At 38.4% G+C, this 24,611-nt stretch overlaps 1 protein-coding gene across 2 annotated transcripts in view; it reads right to left on the bottom strand.

Annotated features, from left to right (window-relative positions):
• Nucleotides 1-23,850, bottom strand: part of gabrb2a (gamma-aminobutyric acid type A receptor subunit beta2a) — a 49,626-nt gene extending 25,776 nt beyond the window's left edge. The window contains exons 1-4 of one of the 2 annotated variants that reach the window (XM_032554310.1): nucleotides 23,590-23,850; nucleotides 23,364-23,464; nucleotides 22,928-22,995; nucleotides 791-1,011 (exon numbers count right to left, since the gene is read on the bottom strand). In XM_032554310.1, the coding sequence (XP_032410201.1) occupies nucleotides 791-1,011; nucleotides 22,928-22,995; nucleotides 23,364-23,464; nucleotides 23,590-23,663 (464 nt within the window). In that variant the 5' untranslated portion in view covers nucleotides 23,664-23,850. The remainder of the gene's footprint in view (nucleotides 1-790; nucleotides 1,012-22,927; nucleotides 22,996-23,363; nucleotides 23,465-23,589) is intronic. The other variant, XM_032554309.1, reaches the window with a different exon arrangement.
• Nucleotides 23,851-24,611: the final 761 nt, after the last annotated feature.

The raw sequence follows: 24,611 nt of genomic DNA, 5'->3' as shown, positions 1-24,611 counted from the left end.
AGCAGTTGGACACAGACAGGAAAGATAATTACATTATAATCACTGGAAAGATGATTAAAAAAAATAAACACTAAATAAATCATGCCACCATTTTTTAACTGAACTAAAACAGGATTAAATAATCATATATTACAGCAGTGTTTAAAATTGTGTACGGTTTGGCCCCTACACCTTTAAATATTGTCATCGTAAAAAATAAAAATTTATCAAGGAGAGCAGGCAGGCTGAGAGAGCAGACTTGGAAAAATTTATTAAGGAACATGGCATCCCATAGACAGCTTACTGTATTGTGAATGCTATCCAAAGACAATGTTCTTATTTTTGACTGATTTCTAAATACAAAGAGAATGCAGCAAAAATCTCCCTTTGACTTCTTCTCTCATACACACAGTCAACAACTCCATAAACACTGTTTACTTAAGCAAAATTATTTGCTCTGTGATACACATAATTTATTAGTTTCAGTTTGTTCAGTTATTAATATAGAAAAAAACAATTAGCAAAAATAAATGACGTTAAATGCCCTGCAATTACTGTATATACTACGTTTTCAAGTCAGAGGACTCCAAAGATCTTTACACTACATTCAGTCATTCAGGCACACATTCGCACACTGATAGTGGTTAGCTACACTGTAGCCACAGCAGCCATGGAGCAGTCTGACAGAAGTGAGGATGCCACGCACAGATGCCAACGAGCCTTCTGACCACCACCATTATTATTGGTGAAGAAATAAATTAGGAGAGATTTAATCTAAAAAGTTTAAATAAAACAGGTGCAGCTGACTCACCGGAGCCCGTAAAGCACCGTCCCATCGGGGTGGAGACGGATCATCCTGTTCTTGACCGTGACGCCGTGAACAAAGGACTTCTTGTCATTGAGGAAGTAGGTGTCAGGGACCCAGAGCTGGTCAGCCACCCGGTTGTCCAGTGTCAGGTTGTAGGCGATCTCTGAGTATGAGAGGCGCTTGTCCCGCCACGCTTGTTGGAAGTACATGGTCAAAGTGTAGTCCTGATGAACACAAGAGGGAAGGCAGGAGTTACAGAAATAAGAGAAAGTCTATAAATCCACACATAATACTTACTGGTGATTATACATGCATTATTAAATAATTTCTTGTCATAAGCTACTACTACCATATACCACAATAATGGTAGCATAATGCTAAGGGTCTATCACACTGTCAGTGCTAATGGTGCATCACAAGAAGGAAGAGATTTTGAAGCCCAAAGGACTACTAAAATGTTTTCTACTCTAACTCAAAACAGCAGTTTAAAGTGTCTTATATTTGGTTAAAAGTTATCTGTGGACTATGTTTGAAAGTCGGGTTTGTGCCTGGAAATCAGCTAGTAAAAGACTCTTGATTTTCAGTCCCTGCCCAGAGGTGAACTTGATGAACAGGCTGACAGCTCTCAAAGGTTCAGCATATTAGTTTTGTCTTAAATGAATGAACCAAATTTCTATTGTCCACAAAGACAATGCTCCTGCTAAACACATAACTGCAGCTGTGTCCCCCTGCTGTCTGTTTTTACATAACCCATGTAAAACATTAGACCAGCCATTGTCTTCCTATGCAATTCCACTCAATTCACATGTCCTTTCTGTCTGAGATTTCTCCCATTGAGCTCAATTTCTCTAGTTGCGTTTCAACCAGGCCAGTCAGGCGAACTGAAGGAAAAGTTTTCTGTGCTGCTTTAGTCTGCCTGTAGCTTTAGCACTTGCAACAGAGGAAATGAACGCTCCATGTTGGCCACGCTTCCAACTTTTCAGCAATTAAACTCAGAGCAAGAGGAATGACATTTTACAACTGGCAAAAGTGTTGTGGTCTTACTCCTCACGTGGTTGTTTACAGCTCACCTAATTTCTGGGAAGCTTCACTGACCTGTTTTGCAGAGGTATTGGCCGAACATTTGCAGTTGCGTAAAATCAGATTCAATCGTTTAGTGTTTCCACAGAGTTCTCGCCTCCAGCGAGCAATCATTTCTCAATAGCTGAGGGTCCAGACCTTCTGCACGAAGCAATGCATAGAACAAGGGAATGTTTTTTACCAGGCTACCCAAACTGCTGAGATCCAGAGAGAGTTTCCCGGACTCAACCTTAGTGATGGACAAGCAGCTTTCATATCGTGCAGCTCGTTTTCACACGTGCTCTGAGGTGTGCTATTAAACTATACCTCCTCCTCTCCTCAGTCTTTAAAACAGACTCACACCCACACAGTCAGAGTAAAACAAAGCACTGCAGTCGGATCTGTTTGGTTACGCTGTGTTGCAGTGCAATCACTGAGTGGGAAAACACATTAAAAAATACAGTCCATGAAACAAGGCCCTTTGAGCTTTAACTCCATCATCATCACTTATCACTATGTTTCTATGTTTCCAGGGATTTTATGTCTGTCCGAAACGCACTAGCGTGACTCTGCAAGGCAATTGCCACTTTCACTCTTAAACTCATCTTTGATTGCATGCAGCATGCACAGTCGAAACACTGCGTAAAAAGGCCATCTAAAAATACACGAGTTGCTGCCATGTCGATTTTTTTGTACAGGGATGAAAAGTCAAGCAAGGTTGGATGCATCCTTTTTTTTTTGTTTGTTTGGAGAGTTACCACTGAGCCATCCTCTCACAGTGGCTCCCTCTCTGTCCCATTATCGCTCCGTCGATTGGATATCTCTATCACCTTTGGGATCGTTAGCTGTTGGCCATACTCTTGATGTATCATCCACTGAGACAGCTTCTCCTGCAGTACAAACTCGCCTTTAGCGTCATCTGTTCCATTTTGATGAAATACAGTAAAACTCACTGACAAAATTGCCACAAAGTAGGCTGTGCTATGGTATGGACTATACAGTAGATTGTTGCACATTGCTCGTCAGTGACTGTTTTAGTAGTTTCTCAGATTTTGCTTTGCAAAATTATTCATAACTGCTGAACTTTTTCAAAGTTTGTCACATTACAACCAGAAACTCCAGAGTATTTTATGGGGATGCTGTGACAGAGAAACACAAAGTAAGGAGCAAGTAAAGGATACATGTTTTCTAGTTTCAGCAGTCCTGAGTCACACCATCTTTCACTGGACCTACAGAACTTAGACTGGGCCACATTTACACATGATTAAGCTTTGATTTAAACTTTTCTTTGTACAACCGTAGCTAAAGGTTGTGTGTTTGGGGTCATTGTCCTGGTGGAAGTTGTACCTTTACCCATATCTCAAGTAACCTCGGTCTCTAACAGGTTTTCTTCCTGTACTGCCCTGTATTTAGCACCAACTCTGACCAGTTTCCCTGTCCCATTTGCAGAAAAGCATGACTACAAAATAACATTGTCACAGACAGGGTAACAGCAAGTACTATTTTTCTATCTCCCTCGATGGCATATGACAAATAGAACTTTTCCTGGCTTTCTTTCATCAGTCATATCCTTCTTGCCCCTGTTTCATAAAGTCCAGATTTATAGAGTCCATGACTAGCACATGTGGCTTTCTGCAGTTCCTCCAGAGTTATCGAAAGCCTGTAAAATGTTTCTCTCATTTATGTTCTCTGTAGCTATGTCTTCATCTCTTTTCAGCTGCACAATACCTTTTCCATGTTTAGATGGTGGATTAAACAGTGCTCTATGAGATTTAGTTTTATAATTTTACCCTGGTTTTAACCTCTCCAGATCTTCCACACCCTGATCTGTCTGATGTGTTCTTTGGTCTTTATGATGCTGTTTGTTCACTAATGTTCTTCAACAAACCTCTAATGCCTTCACTGAACATCTGGATTCAAACTGAGATTAAATTAAACACAGTTGAACTTTGTTTACTATTTATTAGAGATTAGAAGTTTGGGAATATACAAACTACAAATGGTACATCACATAAATATCAAAATTAAAGGGATGAATATCAAAATTAAAGGGACCAAAGACTTTAATTCATGGTACATTCAAGAGGTTTGAACATGAATTCATGGCACTACATACTGGTAAGTAATATATATGAAGAATATTTTATGTCTGCATGAACAGATCTATGTTCGCAGAATCTCAAACTGATTTGGGATGCTGGGTTTTTGTTAAAACAAGTGTTAAGATATGACTGATTGGTTGCTATGGGAGATTCAAGGATTTCCTCAAACAAGCATGAAAGAAACAAAGCTACTGTACACTCCAGGTATGTTTTTTGATGAGGGAAATAACATAAAAAAATGATAAAGCTGAAAAAAGTTGATTTTACATCACACACCCATTTAAACTATACAGTGAGAATCTCTTCAAGGCTCGTTTCAACCACTGAGCATAATAAGCAGATCATTGTGGACAGATGTCTGTTTACCAGCCAATTTGGCATATATAGAAATAATTAAAACATTTATAGGGAAATAAAAGGCCTTCAGTGCAAACATAAAAACAATTCATTGTAATAAAACTGCAGGGTGTAATTTTCGCAGAGAAAATATTTACGTACCAGTATGATTGATAAACTTTAAAGAAACCTTTAGCAGCAACATTTTAGCTCTCTCAAAAGGTTTCTTTTGTATCAATTTAATCACACATAACACATGCAATTAGAAATCTAATTTATCTTCAATGTTTGTGAACAAAGTATTGTCTTTATAGCATGCAGAAAGACAGATGTCTCCTCTTTCTCTGTCTGCAGCTGCTAAGGCTATGCAAGGTACCATTTAGCCAGATGTATTTGGTATTCAGAAAGAACTAGTTTGTCTGTAAACAAGGGTCCACTGATACTCCTAACATGTGCATCCACATAGATATTAAAATATTAATAATGAGGGCCTGTGGCCATAGAGACCCAGATTTGTAAGAATTTGTAATTTTTCATACGTTTGAATAAAGCGTAAGCACTGAGACACAACTTCCTTCAAGCCTTCAAAATAAAAGTCTTTAATGAGCAGATTCATCTAATTAGAATAGCCCTCAGCATTTTTCTGCTTGTTAAACACAGCAGTCTTGATGCTGGGAGGTTGTGTGTTTGTGCTCCAGACTCATCAACTCCTAAAACATTTGTTCATTTTTATAGACAGAATTAGAAGGAACTTTGTTGCTGCTTGTCAAATAAGCTAAAAACAACATGTTGGATGCATAACTAAGGATGCACAACAGACAGAGAGCATAATATTATATTTACTTCTTTAACATGAAGCAGTTGTAGGGTGCTTTACCAACAATAAACACAGTTTTTATGTATGAATTCCTAATATGGTGTGTTTCTATGTTTTTCTGTCCAGTATATCTCACAGCGTTTCCCGGTAATTAACTGGAAAGTCATCCAGGATGTACACTGCCACTCCCCCATTGACTGCTTGAGATAGGCACCGGCTCCCCATTTAAACCTTCCTTGTGAGGTTTAATAGAGTAGCATAGAGGATGGAACTCTGCACAGACTTTCTTCTGTATCACGGTGAAAGCAATGCCTCTCTTCAAAGATTTGCAAATATAAAAGTTAATAAACTTTTTAACTTCTACTTTAGACCTTATTCTCTCTTTTACCACAAAACAAATAAATTGCAAATCAGAAGAAATTCTGTTTGTTGGTGTGTTATGACAGTGAGTGAACTAAAATGAGTAGAAAATGGAAAAAAATAACTACTACAACTAATAAAAGCAACAAATAAAAAAAGTCTCTGTACATTAACTTCACTTACGTTTTTATGACAGAATATTTCCAATAGATTTTTTAAAAGTATAATAAGATTCTTTATTTTACTTTCAGTCTGCTTGGGAAATGACATAAATGTGCAACAAATATGCACATAAATGAAAGTATTAGGTGCACCAGTGCATCAAGTGCAAAGGTTTATCTATCATATATTCTCTGTTTTAATTTGCTCAAATTATGAGAGAAACTTCGCAGTATAGACCCAACACATTGATGCTAGTAATTTTATTCTGTGGATGAACTAAGACAATGTCAGCAGTACCAGGTTAATACATCAAGCTTGACAGGACTAGTTTGTAAACCGACTAGTACAGCAGCAGGCCAGTATATTTCTGCCAACCTTGGGGTAAAATTTCTGCTTTGTCAGAGGAGACCTGATGCTTTGAAGGGAGCAGTTTCAGTTCACAAAAATCCAATTCTGTCTGTAGCAGGAGACCGATTAGCCTCAGCGCTGATTCTCTTACCTGCTTTTACTGAGGGATCCTGACAGTGAGCTACTGTGAGTAGTCATGGATATACGTCTACTTCTCACACACAAATGCTCTTTTAAGATGTCAAAGAAAATCGAACAAAAATAAATAAATCACAAAGTCACCGGAAAACAGTTCCTGTGTGATCCAGGTTTTCACAGAAGAAAATAACAATTCATTTTCAGATCTCAGAAGCAAATTGTCATATTTTTTATCTTTATATTGTGCTTGTAAGACTGACTAATTACCTCAGAGTTTGGTAATTATTTGTTCTTCTCATTAGTAATTGGTTAACTAATTGGTTGACTTTTGCTTTAGTCTAATTCACAGCAGGCTCAGTAGCCCAGGTGCTATTAATACTTTTAGTGAGCTTTGATCAACTGTGCAGTGACTACAGCACAGGGAGTCAGAGAGATCAGCTTTTTATTTCTGTGTTAAATCTCTTTAAGGGTACAAATTTGTACAGAGAACCTAGAGTAAACACTGCCCTCTGTCTGTAGGATAAACTGGCAACATGTTTAACCATTTCACAGCTGGTGCTGTTTTTATTTTATTTTTTTGTTCAAAAAACCTTGCAGTCTCCAGTACCCTCAGGACTCCTACCGTAGTTTCTTTACAAAGGCAGTGATAATGATATTGCACTCTTACCAGTAATGGGTTCTCCCCTGCTCATTTCCTGCCCATTATATCACTACTACTATAGGTATCACGTCTGAAAGAGGATGGAGAATTTCCCTCCTGTTCCTGCACATCTGCTATCCATTTGTGCGCCACTGAAGAGAAGAAAACACCCTCAGCACTTTCTTTACCTTGTGCACTTTCAACTGTGCCATCAGTGCACAATATGTTTGGCTCAGTGCACAACTCAACAAATCAGACAGCATCATTCACACAAAATTCAAAATCTGTTGGTTTTTATCATGCTGATTTAGTGGAGTCTTAAAATAGTCAGGCTCCATTATATATAATGCATAGTGCAAGGCATTTTTGATGGAATGAGACATATTCAGGCTGGAGGGTTTTTTCGTTGTTGTTTTTATTATCTTGCAGTTTTGCACCAGTGTGGAAGCAGCCTTATACATAAAATTAAGGTTGCAAAATTTCAAGTTTTAAAGGTGCCACCTTTAAAATGGATTCAGGAGGAATTATTACACAAATATAGGAAAAATAAGGCTTGGGCTTCAGCTGGAAAGTATAATATAAAATATAATATAGACATAAACAAATTATTACTAAAGGATTCCAGTCACATGCACTCGAAGCATGTTGCATACTTTATTGAACAGGTTAGGATAGGTCTATGGACTATAGAAAACATGTCCTTTATATATTTTTTTGCACAGAATCATTCTTAGATAATCACATTTTAGGCTACTGAGGTCTGAATATTTTGAGCTCCTTTCAGGATGATTTGTTATAAAGTTGCCAGCCACGACCCTCAAACTCAACGTTTACACTCGCATGTGAAAATGGCTGCAAACAGATAAGCAATTACACAACCAAACATCTTTGAAAAGCAGAACTAGAGCCTCCTGCACAACCAACAAGAATGCAGCAAGTGGTTTCTGGACGGTATGTTAACAACAAAACACTTGTATTTTCAGCAGCCATTGTACCGTGAATACAGCGGTAAAATCAGCAGATCAAACATCTTGGAACTCGGAAGGAAAAAAACATAGAACTAAAAAATTTATATCTTCTCTTAATTACATGAACAATTTAAACAGAATAAAGTATCAAGTCATGAGGATATTACAGGACTGTATAAAAGTCCAAAAAGTGCCAAACTGGTTTGTCACATGTTGATTCTTTGGGTGAAGAGGAAACTTCCATTAAGGTCACACAGATGTGGTTTTTGAGCTTCAGTGAGAAAGACATCTTATGGAGAACCTCAACATTAAAAAGAGAAACTCGTGACTGAGCTGAGGATGGAAGTACAAATTCATACCAGGTCAAGCTAATGTAAAAAACATCAGGGTCGGGTGCTCAGTGACAGTGAGTCATTGCTCAAGTGTTTCTGGGCTTAAAAATCCCCCATTAAGAACCTGACAGAGTGACAAGGAGTTCATTTATGTTTCCCAGTGAGATCTGTCAGAACAGGGTTGGCGAAAAACCTCCATTACAGCTACATCGGCTGTCACAAGCAACATGGGATGAACAAAATAGGGTTTATAAAAACACAACAGGAAAATTTGACTCTAGGCATCAATGTTGCATGTGAATCTGTAATAGAAAACCATTAAAACCATCCATTTCCAGTGGTGTGGCATTTTTTCTAACTTGAGTGAACAGATTGGGTCTGGTACAAGTAATGGCAAAAATCCTAGACGTCCTTTAGGATCCTGTGTTAGGTCAGTTTAACATTTGTAAAAATTCTAACAGGAACAATAGCCATAAAAACATTCACATTTTGAACTTTTATCATCTCATTACTGAATATTGTGTTTGCAAAGAAAGGTAAGCAAAGAGAGCAACATTTCTTCTGCTGACTTTTGTGAAACTTGGTGGAAAGTTACTGAACAAGCAAATGGAGAGCCCATTAAATTTGTGCAGATGTCTCCATTTTTTTTTTTTTTTTTTTTTACACATTGATGTTTGGTCATTAAATGAAAAATACTACCCCAGAAATAATTTTAATAAAGCAGAGAAAAAACTGAAAGTGGAATAAAAAAAGTGAGTCATGGGTGCTTTCACTTCATCTCTGCAGCTTCTCAAACATCCATCACATTCATGTTGAGCTCTCCAGGAGCACCAAAGAGAAATGTGCTGATCATGATTAATGACTGTGTTTACATGCACTTCAACTATCTTAGTTAGAACTGACTTTTTTCCATTCATTTTGCGTATTTCCACTACAAACTGCAGGAGTCAGCATCTTATGCTGCATCAGCAGCTCCTGTTACTGCACCCAAACTAATTTTGAGAAGGCTGGATCTGCTACCTGGAGTTCTCCAAATTAAGAGAGGAAACTTTAGCAAACAATTTATTCAGGTATGGAAACTTTCTCTGCTGGAAGATATATTTAAAGAAACATAAAATATTTTAACCTGGAATGTTAATGAGTAGATTACTAACATCAATATAAACAGAAGAACTTGGTTAAAATCGTAAATCCTTATGAGACTCAGAGCAGGATTTGGGGTTTATATAGGAATCCTAGACTTGAATTTACTACCTTTTACTACCTATTTTTACTACCTCTACAATATTTTTACTACTAACACAAAATCGAGCAGAAGTCTCTTTTGGGGGAGCGGTGAATTCTAAGGTGCGCCGATTTATCGGACATTTGATTTATCAGCACCGATTTCCTCAATTTTGGGTTGATCGGTGATCGGCCGATATTTACATGTGAAGCCAATCTTATCCCCCAATCTTATCTACCTGAACAAAGGTTTGAAAATCAGCCACTGTCCTCTCCTGCTCTGCTGTGAGAGAGGTTTGACTGACAGTCTGGCCTGCCAGGTCATGTCTGCACGGTTGCAGTTAATAGTCACCCACTGTAGCCAAAAGCAATTTTTAGTGACATTTCAGACAAAAAAAATGGTGCAGAGCAAAATCGGAATCGGCAGGTCCGGGTTTCTAAAGGTCGGTAATCGGCGATCGGTGCACAACGAGTCCTCTGACCCATGTAACATGATGGCCCAGATAAGACAAAACTTTATCCCACTTACTGGGGGATAAAGGTGTAACTGTGACTTTGTCTTGACAAAGATCTCACATGTAAATATTCCAAAAGCATTTCCAAAAGACCTAGGATATTTGTTTGTTTTTTTAAAGAATATTTTTTTAAAAATGCTATGACATACAAATTTCACAAGCTGATGTTTTATTCTCAATAAAGCAATAGTATTGGTTTGCTAACTGTCAACAAAAGTTTTTTAAAAAATGCAATATGTTGATGTGTAGCGGAATTTGGTGTTTCCGTAAACTTAAACAAAAGCAACCCACACACCAACTCTGACAGATCACCAGTAGAGCAGATGTATAAATCAGCTAATAAAGTTTAACCACCGCTGTGTTCAGACGATCACTTATTAATAACCTCAAAATAAACACCACGTCTGAAAACATAAACGGACTGAATGTTCTGTTTTTGAGTGGGAATCGTTTGCGCGTTTGTTGGCGTGGGATCCAGACAGGTAAAGTGGCTCTGTTGTCAGTTGCTACGGCAACGAGTCTGCGCGTAGCATAGCTGACACGCAGAGCGGGAAAATAGCGGTTTTGAGTTGTCCTTTAACGGGTTTTCTGCGTTATTTTTCCTATGCTGTTGCGCATAGCACAGAATGAACAACACCTACATGTCCAGGTTTCATTTTGTTAACGGGATCGTTCTGCCGCGGCAGCGCGGCTACTTGTAGCAAGTAAAAGAATCGGCTTTTCTCATCCAGCACATTCGCGAAATTTCCGCTTGTAAACAAAAACATGTATGGTATCAGCTGATGAATGCTGTACAGGTAAAAGTTTTACTACTTTTCCTAAAACTGCAGTAGAATTTTTATTTTGGCTTATGTACACCCTGCCATCTGTTTGTGTTGTAGTTGGTGATGTTATTTAACTTACGTTAGCAGCAGCGGCGTTCAGGCGCCGGAAGCTCAGCTCTGATGTCAACGGTGTCAGTAAGGTCTGCTGCCTGTCTGCGTCACCCGTCGCGTTGCTGTTAATACTGCTTTCTTCTGAGGTGTGACGGCAATACTTATGCACGTAGCTGAGCTTGAAGTTGCATGGCTTCGTGTCGCACCAAAAAGCGAAATAGGGATCTGCTCCCCTGCGCAGGAATCCGCTGCTAATGAACGATAGATGCTCAGCTCGGTTTGGTTTGATCACATTCACTAAGTATTTATATATTTTTTTTCTGCATACTTTACAAAGCGCTTCTCTGTCACCTGGTCATTGAGCCAAAGTCGTGAAAACATACTTTCTCATGGTGAGGCGCAAAATGACTCTCTAGTCTCAACGCCTTGTAACACTACGCATGCGCACATCAGATCGGACAGCGGAACCAATGGGGTCTATCAACGTCAACTCGGGTCCTGGGAGTAGATATAATGTTTAATACAGATTTTATAGTTAATCGAACTTAAAACAAAAACTCAGCATCAATGTAAAATTCTAAATATACTGAAGAGGTCATGAATTATTTTTCTGAAGAATTTACTACCAAGTCAAATTCTATTAAATTCTTAATTTGAGCTAATTTAATTTACTACCTTTTACAACCGCGCAGAAATCCTGAGGATTATATTCTACACAGTGCATAAACTGATTAAATGTTCAATATTTGTGCCCCTTCAAGCTTCGAGTGATCTACTGGTTTCATATTTAACAGTGCGGTTGAGGGAGAACCTGGGAATGAAGTGACACCGTTAACTTTATAATGCTCTTCACAAATTGTCCCTTTTTTTGTCTACTTGGTTTCACTGAGCTTCTTTTGTTGTAATAGTATAATCTGACACTGAAAACATTTTAAAAAATCCAACACTGAGGAAGAGATTTCTAATGAGATCATGTGTGCCACAATTATTAGCATACTTTCTGTTAACACCTGATGCAGCAATCTTCTGCCAGAAGGACAACTCTTAGTCTTTTATTATATTGCCACAATATTGGAGCGTATAGAGAGTGGTATTTTACATCACATCTCTTTGGAAAAATCTCACTAGATCTTCCAGACTCCAGTGTTCTGACCTATGTTCTCCCCTCTTCAGATTATCCTACAGGTTTTCAATAAGAGCTAGGTCTGAGGTTTTTTAAAAAAATGCACTTTTATGGAATAATTCCCAATCAATCAGTTGGCATGTCTCATGGTCTCTAGATGTCATAGAAAATTGCAAACCATGACTTTCCCTTCAAGTGTCTAACCGTAGAGATTTTTTGAGTTTCCTAACCATGTTGCTCACGGTTTGTGACAAAATAAATGTACAACAACAAACCAAACAACAATCTCCAATGTTAGTCATAGTTCGACTTGTAGTCTTTTTAACACAAATCAATAATAATTGTTGCTATTTTGTAAACAAAACCAAAAAAAATATATTACTTAAGAACTACCTCCCTCCTTTTCCAAAATACTTTGATATGGCAATGGCATTATACCATAACCCAGGGAGGACATAAGGTGGTGAGGCCAAGGCAGTTTTGGCACCATACGCTATTGACACTGGACTTTTTTTAACCAAGATTTCTCTCACAACTGTAGTGTAAATAAGTATTTTCTAAGCCTTAACGTCAGTACTCCGCTGTGTTTATTTAACAAATATTCAGTGAAGGACCAGGGATGCATAGAAAAGCTGAAGGATTAACAGCTGTTCTTATGTTCTTATTATATTACAAACCATATAAATCTTCTACTGTGCAGGTTCACTCAGCATAACTAATAATGCTGTTCCAGACAGTCTGTGTTCTTGTTTTAAGCTTTTTGGAAAACTCCACAGAGCAAACAGAGGAGAACAGAGTCAGAGCTGCAACAGAGGAACAGGACACTAATCTTTCTTATGTCTTTAAATTATTAAAAAGAATTGTGCATGCACTGTAAAGTTTGCAGGAAATGATTTAAATTCATATCAGTTTGCATAGCACTTTTCACACATAAGTTGCACATAAACGGTTGACCAAAGGTATGAAAGCAAAATGACATTGTAATGAAGCGAGTTTAAATTTAAGGGAAAGAAATAGATTAAAATATTATGTTAAATAAATAAAGCTGAAGTAAAAATTTGAGAAAAGGTTAAAAAGGCCATAAAAAAAAACAAGCAGAGTGGCTTGGAAAATAATATCTCTGCTTCCAGCTGTTACTATGGAAATTCCTGGAATGACGAGTCAACCTGCATCACTTTTTTTTTAAACCTGCATCTTGAAAGCATACTGTTCTTGTGAGGTGGAAAGCGTTATGGAGGTTGAGGTCACTGAGGGCTGTACAAGTGATAAGAAGGATTTTGCACTGTATTATTGAATGCATTAACCAATAAATGGGATCTCCTTTACCGGTCCCAGTAAGAAGTAAGAAGAATGCTGCAGCATTTTTTATCAGCTGGAAGACTGCAGGGGAAGTAACAGGACATCCAGGTAAGACTGCAATGCATTATTTAGGACTGCAGGATACTAATGCATGCAAGAGTTTCACAGGATGAATCAGGGAATTTATTAGATGGTTATTTGCTGTGATACATCTACATAAAATCCAGTGCAACCAGCTGCCTTCAAACATTGTCTAAATAGTAAATAGATCACAGTTGTATGGAATTCCATTTTAGACAAAAATGCAGAAACCTTGGGAGTTTGTTAAAGAACATAGAGATCAACAAACAGCATCATAAAGACCGAGGAACTCAGCAGACAAGTCAGAGAGAAAGTTGTGGAGAAGTTTACAGTAGGTTATTAACACAGCATCGACAAGCTTTAAACATTTTAAAGAACACCATTCAATCCAGACATAGCACATGTGTAAAAGTAATACACAGTGTGGCCAAAACACTGACACCCTGAAAACAGCAATCCCACTGTGAAACATGGTGGTGGCAGAAGGATGGAGCTAACAACAGGGAAATAATGGAAGGACTCCCTTAAGAAGCTGCAAAAGACTTAGAACTGGAGTGAAGATTCACCATCTAGCAGAGCAACAGCCCTATCCAGACAAGTTGAGCTACAATGGAACTGATTTTCTCAAACTTACGTCTTTAAATGGCTTATATAGACTGATGAGAGCCTTCAGCAAGACTTGAAATTGATATTCACAGACGCTCTCTATCATATCTGACCAAACGTGAGCATTTTCAGAACAAAAGAATGTTTCTAGATGTTTTACTTCACAGCTGTGCACTGTTTCATGTTGGTGTATCAGATTAATTTAAAATAACACATTGATGTCTTTGGTTGTTATGTGTCAAAAGGTGAAAAAATAAAGAAAGGCATGAATACTTTTGCTAGACACTGCATATATGTCATCTAAATCAAGATCAAAGCTTGCAGTTTTATATTAGAAAAAATTCTTAACACAAACAATTCTGTATAAAAAGCAGCAAAACAAAATGCTAATAAAACCGTAAGTGCTGTTACAAAAAAACAAAGCATTCTTAACCTGGATTAGCATCGTTTAAAACCTGAAAAACAAGGCTTTGTTTGCTTTTCCTTGACTTTCCCGGATGAAAAGGAGAGAAAGGGGGGGGGGGGGGGGAGGCAGCGCTGTCATGGCAACGCCGAGTAAAAATAACACAAGCTTATTTTCCACAAGCTGAAAATAAAATGGAACAGGATCCGTTTGGACAAACGAGATAAAAATGGTTGCTAATTCAGAGATGCTGCATCCCTCACATGGTCGCACCGTAGCGTGGAGGCCCCTGTTGCCGCTCCCTCTGGTCATCGGCGGCTGTTATCCTGCGGCCGGATCCTCTTACTCATGGAGAGAAACCAGCACTTGTCAGGATAATGATCTTAATACAACAACGCCCCACTAATTCCTCTGTCCCAGAAGCCACCACAGCTGGTTTGTTTAAATCTTATAATTCACTAGCAGCTAATTAACATTCAGAGAATGGTATTATGGAACAGACAGCTCCTCTTAACAACCACCAACCTCAGGTATTTTACATGTAATTAACGAGCGGGAGGAAGTAGAGGCGAGGACTGAAAACACTCATTTAGCTTCCCACTTATTCCTGCCTCGCAGTGCACACTGCAGCCACACTCCACGTACGGATTGCACGGAGAAGGCATTATTATGTAGCACTGATGCATTGCTGAGAAAACAGACTCGACTTGTATTTAATCAGCTGCACCGGCTGTGTGCAGAAACACTTTTATAATGCACCGTAACCGGGGTCTGCTTCCTGGGTGTGTGATTTCGGCGAAAACAAACAGCATTATGCAAATGAAACCTCAGCTGAGCGGAGATGAGCGATGGAGCGAGATGCCAGCACTGATCAGAAAGACAGGGATCAGCAGTGGAGTGAGGGTCTCGGCCGCGATGTTATCTGTTTCATGTTTTCCACTAACCCCGGTGAGTCAGCAGAGCCCGTTCACCCAGAATGTGTGGTCACACCTCGGACTCGGAGGACACTTCCCTCTCAGAATAGCACATTTGTAATGTCACGCAGGCGAAGCTGCGACCACGGTGTTGACTGGGCTGCATGCTTTTATTGCCCGACAACATGGCTGACCTTTCAGCCTCAGCAGGCCAGCGTGCTGGGTCACACAATAAAGCACCAAAAAAAAAAAAAAAAAAAAAAGGCTTGTTACGTGAGCCTGACAAAAGAAGGAGAGGCAACAAAAATCCTCAGCTGCAGCGACGGTGGCGCCCTTCATGTTATCAGAGAATACAGATGTCAAGCTTCAACCAAAACGGAGAGTTCATTCCTCACCAAAGGCTGTTTTGTCTTTAATTAGAGCAGCGAGCAGCTGTCGACAACAAAGTCCTGCTAACTTCACCATGGCAGACCAACACACACAGATTTCAGATCCACTATTATTCTTTCCACTTCATTCAGTCCTCCATCTTCCTTCATATTCACATGGTTAGATTTGCATGTTTCAACCTGACACGATCAAAACCAATCTGCTTTTCAGCTTAGGATTTCCCAACTCAACTTACTTATTCTAATGAATTGTGTTCCTAAAGGAGGAGACTGTTTTTCTCTTTGCTACTGTTTGTATTTACATGGGTAATAATTTCTTTAATGATTCTTTCGTACAAAGCAGACATATTATTTTAATGAAATGGCGAGTAAATCACCGTTGCCAGTTATGGCAACAAAAACAAACATTTAGAGTTTTATCACAGCAAAAGCAGAAGTCTTGATTTTGGGATGGGGTGAGGCTACAGTATGTGACTCTCACTATCATCTTATGTTTTCACATTTAGCAGTCTTCAAGTGATCATCAGCGAACAACATTTGGTTCAAATCTTTATGACTTATAAGCAGGTCCTTGTAGGATTAGAAGTAGGAAAAAAAGTTGGTTTTCACCAATGTTACTGCTCATATCTGACTGGTGATCACAACAACAAACATCTGCATTTTTTTTTTGTCTGCAGAATATAGCTCTAGGTTAGATCTCCACCGTGACACGTTGTACCCCTAATTGGTAGCATTTTGTCATCTTCTAGTTTTATTTTGGCTGTCGTATCTCACTTTATTTTTCATTACAGTTAAATATTTTCAAAAATTATGCTGATAATCATATTACCCCTTGCTCATAGATATTATTTACTAGAGCCATTTAGCTACATTTCCTGGGTTGAATTTAGAGCCTGCAGAGGCATGAATTAGAATTAAATGTCAAATTGTATAAGCCTCCAAAATGATCAAATCTGCAACAGCATGAAATGACAAAGAGACTTAATATCCATCATTTACATTACATTTACATTGTCTGTTGTTTATGTGGTTCCAACCAGATCCATTTGAATTCAGATGTTTTTAAATAAACTGTATAAAAACTGTAAGTCTTTGTTTTTCAGAAAATCACCAAAATAATGTATGTTTGCAAATTGCCAGGATAATACTTAGAAACTCAGCAGTACACAGATATCCAACAAATTTGGTTGCATTTTCTTTAAGCTGCAGAACTGGAGTCAAAACATTTTGGGGATTTTTCTACAAGCTTCTCAGAAAAGTAGCAGAAACTTTGGCCTGTTCCTCCTTACAAAACAGGAGAACTGAGTCAGCTTTGTAGGCAACATTGCTCACATCCTCTTGCAACTCTATCTGTTAGAGTTACCTTTGATTAATAATAAGTGGAACATAGATTAATCCTAGTCTGAATTGCCACTTTTCATTATTTCTCTGTTTTTTGCCTCTGCAGTGTAATAATTTTTGGTTATTGTGTTATGTTCTTATCATTTGAAGCACTTTAAACTGTGTTGTCGCTAAAATGCGCTTTACAAATAAACTGGACTTGACAATTCATACACATTTTCTGATTGGAGCTTTTGTGATGATCACTCCAGACCTTCGACTTTGTTGTCCTTATGCCACATTGCGACTAATTTGGCTTCACTCTTTTGAAAGATTTGTGTCGAAGCTGCACACATCAGAATCATTGTTGATGTCTGGGATTGTTAATTTAATATTTTGTCATTATGCTTCTTTTTGTGAAGCGCACCAGTCCTTTCCACTGCAAAACAGAAAATGATGCTGCCACCCCGTGATGTACCCCATGTACATAACGGTTTTTTCTCTCTAACTTCCAAAACCAAAACCCTTCTTATTTCATCAGACATTAGGACATGTGTCTATCTGTATTTATTTATCAATTTGACTAAAACCTTTTTTTCTATAAGCAAGCACCCCAACCCTGACAGTGGGAAGTACAAACTCCAGATTACACCTATACCTAAAATCCTGCCACTAGAATGCAAGAGAGAAAGAATCTGTGTTTTTATCTGTCTATATGAAGAATAGTAGTACAATTCTGCCCCATTCCCCACTTGTTGCCGCACTGCTAGTTAGCTCGCTAAATAAAAATGCTTTTATGCTTTTCTCTCATCTCAGTACAACACATGGCTTCTCCAGATTTTGCATGGTAAGACAAAAACAACAGCAACATTTCCCACAGTTGTGCCAATAATCAAGGTGCAATCACAGCCAGCTTCATCTCTATTAAAACCTTCGTCTTCTCTGTCTTTGCCTGTTTCAGTCTCTCCTCTCCTGCTTGTTTTCCCATCAGCACTTTAATCTTAAAAGCAGCTGGCCGTGATGAGGAGGATCAAAGCAGCGCCGCACCGAGCACAGGTCACCGGCTGCGTCCTCGTGATCACGGTGATATTATTGATTTCTCCGGGATCAATCTCGTCAACTGCTTACCCTTTATTCCAGCTGAAAGGAGCTGGACATGAAGAGCAGAAGAAGAGGGGAGGAGATTCCAACCTGTTATGCAATTTACAGGGATTCTTCACAAGGTAACAACATGTGGAGCAGGAGTCCACTAGGAGCTAGAGGTTTGTGGTTACAGTGTTTTATCTTTCACTTTCTGTCTAAATCTGTCGAAGTGGATCTGGCAGAAAGAGCTTTCCTGAGAAATGAGAGGGATGAAGGTTCTTGCATAGCCACTGGGAACTGTGACGTCAGTTGCCTTTCACTCTGTGTGCACAGTTTTGTGTTTTGCTGCAGACACAAGCGGATGTATGAAGCAGTGTTTTTTTTTGTTTTGTTTTGTTTTTTTCCAGATGAATGCCCGCCTAGATGCCTAGTTCTTGAGTGAGATAACCCTTTGGAGCAAGGCAGGGGTGGATTACATGGCTGTTGAGCTCAGCGTTACAGCCAGGGATCCAGTCAGAAGAGCGGGAGAGACGGTTGGAGACGGGAGAAGAAGATTTCAACTCTCCATGGACACCCCCTCTTCTCCCACCAAGTCACTTCCGTTCTGGCAGCCTCCTCCACTAATAATAAATCACTTCCATCGAAGGAGACGCTCTGATTACTCCGTACTCACCTAAATAAGCCGCCATGTTTTCCTGCTAAAAGCGATAAATGGCTGACAGGCACTCCATTTTGAAAGCTTGGAAAATTAAATAACTTCTTTTTTGTGCTTTTCTATATGTTCAGGCTGTGACTGTTGCCTCTGAATTATTCAAAAATAATGACATTGCCATGGTTTTTTTAAAAGATGTAAAACATATTGAATCTGGTCACACAGCCTGGGACAATTTTTTATCAAAGTTTGAAGCATCAGCTGACATAGTGCCATCTATTGGCATAGTCACAGACTACAATTACATAAAAACATGAACATTTCCCTTTAATTCCTATCATCTAACCAATAGGAAGTACATTCCAGGCTTTTAAAATGCTAATTGACCAAGAGTACCTTTGCAATTTCTGGGCCTCTACATAAAAAGTAGCACAGTCCATTTAGCTGTATGAGATATTAGATTTAATAATTGAACGTAAGAACTAAAAATGACCATTGTGAAGAGTTGACATGATGCAAAATCCAAATAAAACATAAAGATAAATAGGTTCATCTTTGACCCCAAGTGGCAATATATATAAAATAAATTTGTGAAGTTAGGAATAATTTCGCATAATTCTGACAGCAACATGACAGCAAAGGATGATGTAAAACATGATTCTATGTGTAAAAAAGCATTATTGGCATTTTGGCTCCTGAAGAGGTTGAAGGCAAATAGTGGTGTAAAACTAATTTTCATTTTGGCTCATGTCAAGATTTTCAATGTTGTAAAATGGCTGATTGTGGTAGAATGCATTGGTAAAACCCATTGAGAAACTATTAAAATATGAATAAATAGCTTTCTCTGCACTTGATAAGTACTTTTTAATGGTTTATAACATTGAACATCTTTTCACATTGATGTAATTTGGCACCATACAAATGAAAACTACCTTTATCTTATTGATAAAGTATTATTTATTCATACAACTGTTATCTTCAATGTTCTAATCATGTGTCTAGAAGGCCACAGAAAAAGATATGATGGGCCAGATTTGGCCCCAGAGCCTTGAGTTTGACACATGTAGATAAGAGGAGATAGAAGTCAGATATTACATTTCTATTATTTTAGGTTTATGTTAAGATTGCTGAGAATTTTCCCATGAATTATCTATAAATACTTTTCAAATATGAAATAGGCTGAATCATTAACAAATATGTATGAAGCATATATTTAAATTATCTAATGTAAAAAAAATGGGGGGAAAAAATCTTGTTTTTAAAAAAATGCACATCTCAAGGGTTGAATAACTTTAATGCTTGACTGTAAAAGACTATCAAAGAGTGCTATACTACTTATTGTAGGTTGAGATGATATGAGGACCATAAAAAAATTGTCATAAAGTGGAGAAATTGCAGACTACACTAATCTCTGTTCCCTTTGGGTTTTATGTCTATCATCTCATCAAACCCATATGGCTGAATGCTACATTACAAACTGACAAGAAGACAATACAAAACAATAAAAATTAAAAGAAAACTTCAGTAAAATTTTCAAATAAACAATGTAGGAGGCATTTTTTTGATTTTCAATTACTTTAAGTTTTACAATATGCTTTTATCATTCTGTTCCAGTTAGGGGATTGCTCACAATGTTTTCTCTGAATTCTTTAAAAAGATGGACTTAAATGATAACATCACATTTTCAAAGATAAAAACATATTAACCATGGAATGGATTTTAGAAAATGATACACAAGGTTTAGAAAATGTTTGACAAGGAGCAAAAAATTATATTCTGAAGGGTTTTTGTATTTTATTTTATCTGTAGACTGATTTCAAATAAGTCGTTGGAATAGACTGTTTAGGAATAACATCTTACATTTCAATTATGTTACTTGATGTTTCCCCTTAATTCTTTAGAAAAAAAAACATGTTTTTAAGTGTTTTTAGTCGTTAAAAAAAATCTAAATGTTACACCTGCAGCAGGGTGGATTAGGTGTATTCTGGCCCAAGTAAAGTTGAAGCTGTTTAAACGTAATGCAGGCAGTGGTGGACTGGCCTGACTATGACACCAGTCAATACATGGTGCTCTTGCATTCATAGAATGCTGAATTTTTTCTCCTGGTCTGAAAGACACCAGACAGTGACTGTCAGTGAACAGCACACATTAGCTGTGGTCCTCATTTTATACGTCACTAACAAATCAGTTTATATTTCTTTATTACTTTTAACATGTAAGATAAAGCCACTCAAGGAAAATCGCCTTGATATTTAGCTAAAATTGGACTGAATTAACTGATCCAGAACAATTTTGCTGGTTCATTTCTAACAGCTTGTTCTATCAGTGTATTTTGTTTTTACTCAGGCTGGACTGCGAATGGTTGTCACATTACTCGATACTGAGCTGTGGATTTTTCTTGACATTACACATTACACCTAAGAGTCTGCATTTTACAGTGGCCACAAGAAAATTAGCTTAATGTCGTCAAATTAGGAATATGTTCACTGTGTTTTTTGTGGCTTTACTTTAAAAAAAAAGTCCATTATTGAAGTCTTGTGGATTATAAGTATTCCCCTGATTTAATCATACATTTCACAGTAACTGATCAAATTAATATCAAATTAAAATTATTTTTAAAATGCGAGTCCAATAGATGGTACCCTATTGATAACTAGCTTCACTTTAGCATAAACACTGCGAGGCTACAACAACCAACTTTTTCATCAAATAACAAAACATGAGTGTTGAATAAAACATTTCTCATTCCTGACCCAACCACTTAACAAAAATTGTAAAATGTCATCCCAACTCCATAACTTAAAAAAAGGCAGCTTCAAAATTTAAAATGAACAGAGCCTCTTTTCAATCTGAAACAGAGCCATTCAGCATGTAGACCAAAAAACTATATTTTCTCAAATTTAGGAAGCCTACAGCTTCGAACCCATTTAGGTAATGTCCACATCCTGAACATCAACAAGATCATCTCCCAGAAAGGCAGCCTCAGCATTCTAGGAATCATCTGCAGATGGAGGAATGCAACATGCATGTAGGAGAGGGGAAGGGGGGGCTTATGCACCTGTAATCAGCAATGCAACATGCATGTGATTGATTAATACTATAGATGTGTTCCAGTGTGAAATCTTGTTTAGTCAATATATGCAAACACAAAATCTTTTAAAACATATTTTGATCTGTTGTTGCCTGAATTTATTCACAGTTATAATAAAAATAATAATAATATTAGCATTTTGCAAAGATCCAAGGTTTGAGCCCCCATCCTGGGGCCTTTCTGCATGTAACCTGCATGTTCCCTACAGGTACTCTGTCTTCCTCCCGTAATCTAAAAACATGACTGATAGGTTAATTGGTCTCTCTAAATTTCCCTTCGTTGTGACTGTGTGTGATCATTTGTTCTGTGGGCCTCTGTGCTGCCCTGGCAGCTCTACTCCCGCCCAAAGTCACAGCACCAACGCCATCCCAGTTTTACTCCTGTTTATTCCCTTGAAAATTTCCAACTTTTAAAATTGGAAATTTTGCAAACCCTAATTAAAATCTCAGGTTGTACAAACAGCAAAAAAATAAATAAAAAATGGGGTGGGGGTAGATCTTTATAACAGCTTGATAATTCTCAAACAGTGTTTTGAAGACATGTAGAATAATGTAATTTTGACCAGGCTAAATATTTTAGACACATGATCAAATGAAGTACAGATTATTTAAAGAAGACACTTTGAAATTGCTCTTTACTTTAATGTCAGATTATAAGATTCACATCTGATATCAGTTACAGAATCTTTAGTCAAATATGAAACACAGCTATATATATTTTTAGCACTTGCGGTCCTGCCGCCCGCAACTGTATGCCACCCTGGGAGTTAACCGGAACAAAGTGTCAGAGTGTCATTGTTGGCAAATTATTTCATTGCAAATAATATCGTTTGTTTTAACGAGGGAATAGCTAATAAATGACGTTTCAATAATGAACAATTCATGCAAGAGTGCAAAGTGACACAACCAACCAAGGTCTATCCTACACCACCGAAGCTGGGACACTCTCGCGCACACACGCACACGCACCCGCACCCCTACACACACACGCGCGCGCGTATCAAACACACACCAAATACACACGGCTGCGCTGTGCGTCCGAGTGCGCCAGTGAGTGTGTGTTTTGAATTCAAATGCAGCAGCACACCAGAGCAGCAAATGCGGAGTCTGGGAAGAGGGAAGGAGGTGATGTGTTTGAGGAAAATGGGAAAAATGTCCTCAGGTTGGCTCCAACTGAGCCGTGATAAGTAGCCCACTTCAAAAAGGTGATAAAAGGCGATCCGTGCCAGATTAAAGAAAAAGAAAGAAAAAGGGAGAAGAAGAAAAACAAAATAGCGGAATGATTGCAGAAAAAATCCACCTACCATATTTACTTCAGATACCATATCTATGCTTGCAATGTCAATATTCATCCCCACCGCCACAGGAGCACCTGCGGAGGAGAGAAGGCGTTAATACAGGACGAGATATGAATAATTCTGCCATCATGTAAATTTAACAGCTCCGTGACGCTGCAGGAGAGCTGTGCATCATCGGGCCGGGCAGCAGCCGTCACGTCTGACACCCACTTTAATTGAAATGCTGTTAATTTCATTTATTTAGCGGGGTAATCAAACATTGATGAGCGGGATCGATCACGTTAAAAAGCCTCTCATCAAAGCGGAATACGCTCATCATTTCTCTTCGCCTAATTGGCAAGGCCCATTTGACTGTGAAGGGATGATTAAAGCGGATTTTGCGATTCATTAAGCATGTATCGCACGTCGGGAGGGGCGCGAAAAGAAAAAAAAAATTCGTTACCTCCAAAATCCGGCCTCAACCGAATGTCGTATCCTTTCATCAGCCGGTCCACTGTTTCCTTCACAAGAGGCATATTGCTCGGATCCTTAATATCCTTGACGCTGAGGAGGAGAAACGAAAAAGGTGAAGAAGAAGAAAAAAAACACGAGCTGATAAATATCAAACAGGACATGCAAAACGACTCATGCAAAATCAAACGTAAAAACGAAGCTTCATCGGGATTTACCTTTGAGCCCAGATGAAGGTCAACAATAAGGAAAAAGTCAAAATCCCAAAGTGGTTTTCCCTGATCCTCCCCATCGCAACAGTTTTTCTGATGGCTTCTGGATGCGAGTGAGGAGAGCGCACATCCAACTTACTCCAGACGGTGCAGAGGAGCCAATGAGGGGCGCATGCGTGCAGCGAGTCCAAGATCAAAGAGTGGAGAGAGATGATGGTGGATGAGCCGTTTCCATTGCAGAGGAAAATATTAAAGGGACTACTGGATGTGCGTAATGAAGACGCGGGCATTAATGTTTAGAAAGAACGAGAACGCACGTATATCTGTGTTGTACTCTGCTTGTTTATTACAAAGGAGATGGTTTTGTCCGCTGACAAGGTGAAGCATTTCAGGGATCAACTAGAATAAGTTTGTTCCTTCTGATTCATTTGACTAAATTTGTTAAAAAGGATATTTACAGACACCAGTTCCAACAATTTTTTCATGTAACAACAAAAACAGAAAATGAATCCAACAAAGACTCAAGGGGATCTTATCCATTCAGTCGATGTTCTTACAAGAATAGCGCCACCGGGAAACCCCTTAGATTTAGTGACTAGTCCTGTCTGTACCAGTCTATATATTCAACTTTTCATACCAGACACCTGAGATGGTACAAATGCCAAATAAATAAAATGTTCATCTTCCGAGTATCACGAGCAGAATGTCGCTTTCATAAGTGGCAGTATTTTAGTTTCCTGCTGAAATTACATTCTGTCCTCCATTACTATGTCTGCTGGATTCCAACCAAAAACGCTGTAGTACATTTGTTCTGGCAGCTTGTGGTGATAACGGCATGGTGTGATCCGTTTGTCTTTGAAAGTTGGGTTTTCAGGATTCCCAGTCAGAAAAACAACAGGAAATCAGCATTCCAACTGGGAAAGTGGGAGTTTGTGAAGCAGCCTGGTATCTAATATGACTGTTTGCATATAAAATGTACTGAAGATGGCAGGTATAAAATGTTTATAAGACATTACAAGGAGTTCGGA

This window comes from Xiphophorus hellerii, chromosome 23 (genome assembly GCF_003331165.1).
Source record: "Xiphophorus hellerii strain 12219 chromosome 23, Xiphophorus_hellerii-4.1, whole genome shotgun sequence".
In the NCBI taxonomy this organism is placed as follows: Eukaryota; Metazoa; Chordata; class Actinopteri; order Cyprinodontiformes; family Poeciliidae; genus Xiphophorus; species Xiphophorus hellerii.
This window is presented reverse-complemented; position numbering and strand designations above follow the sequence as displayed.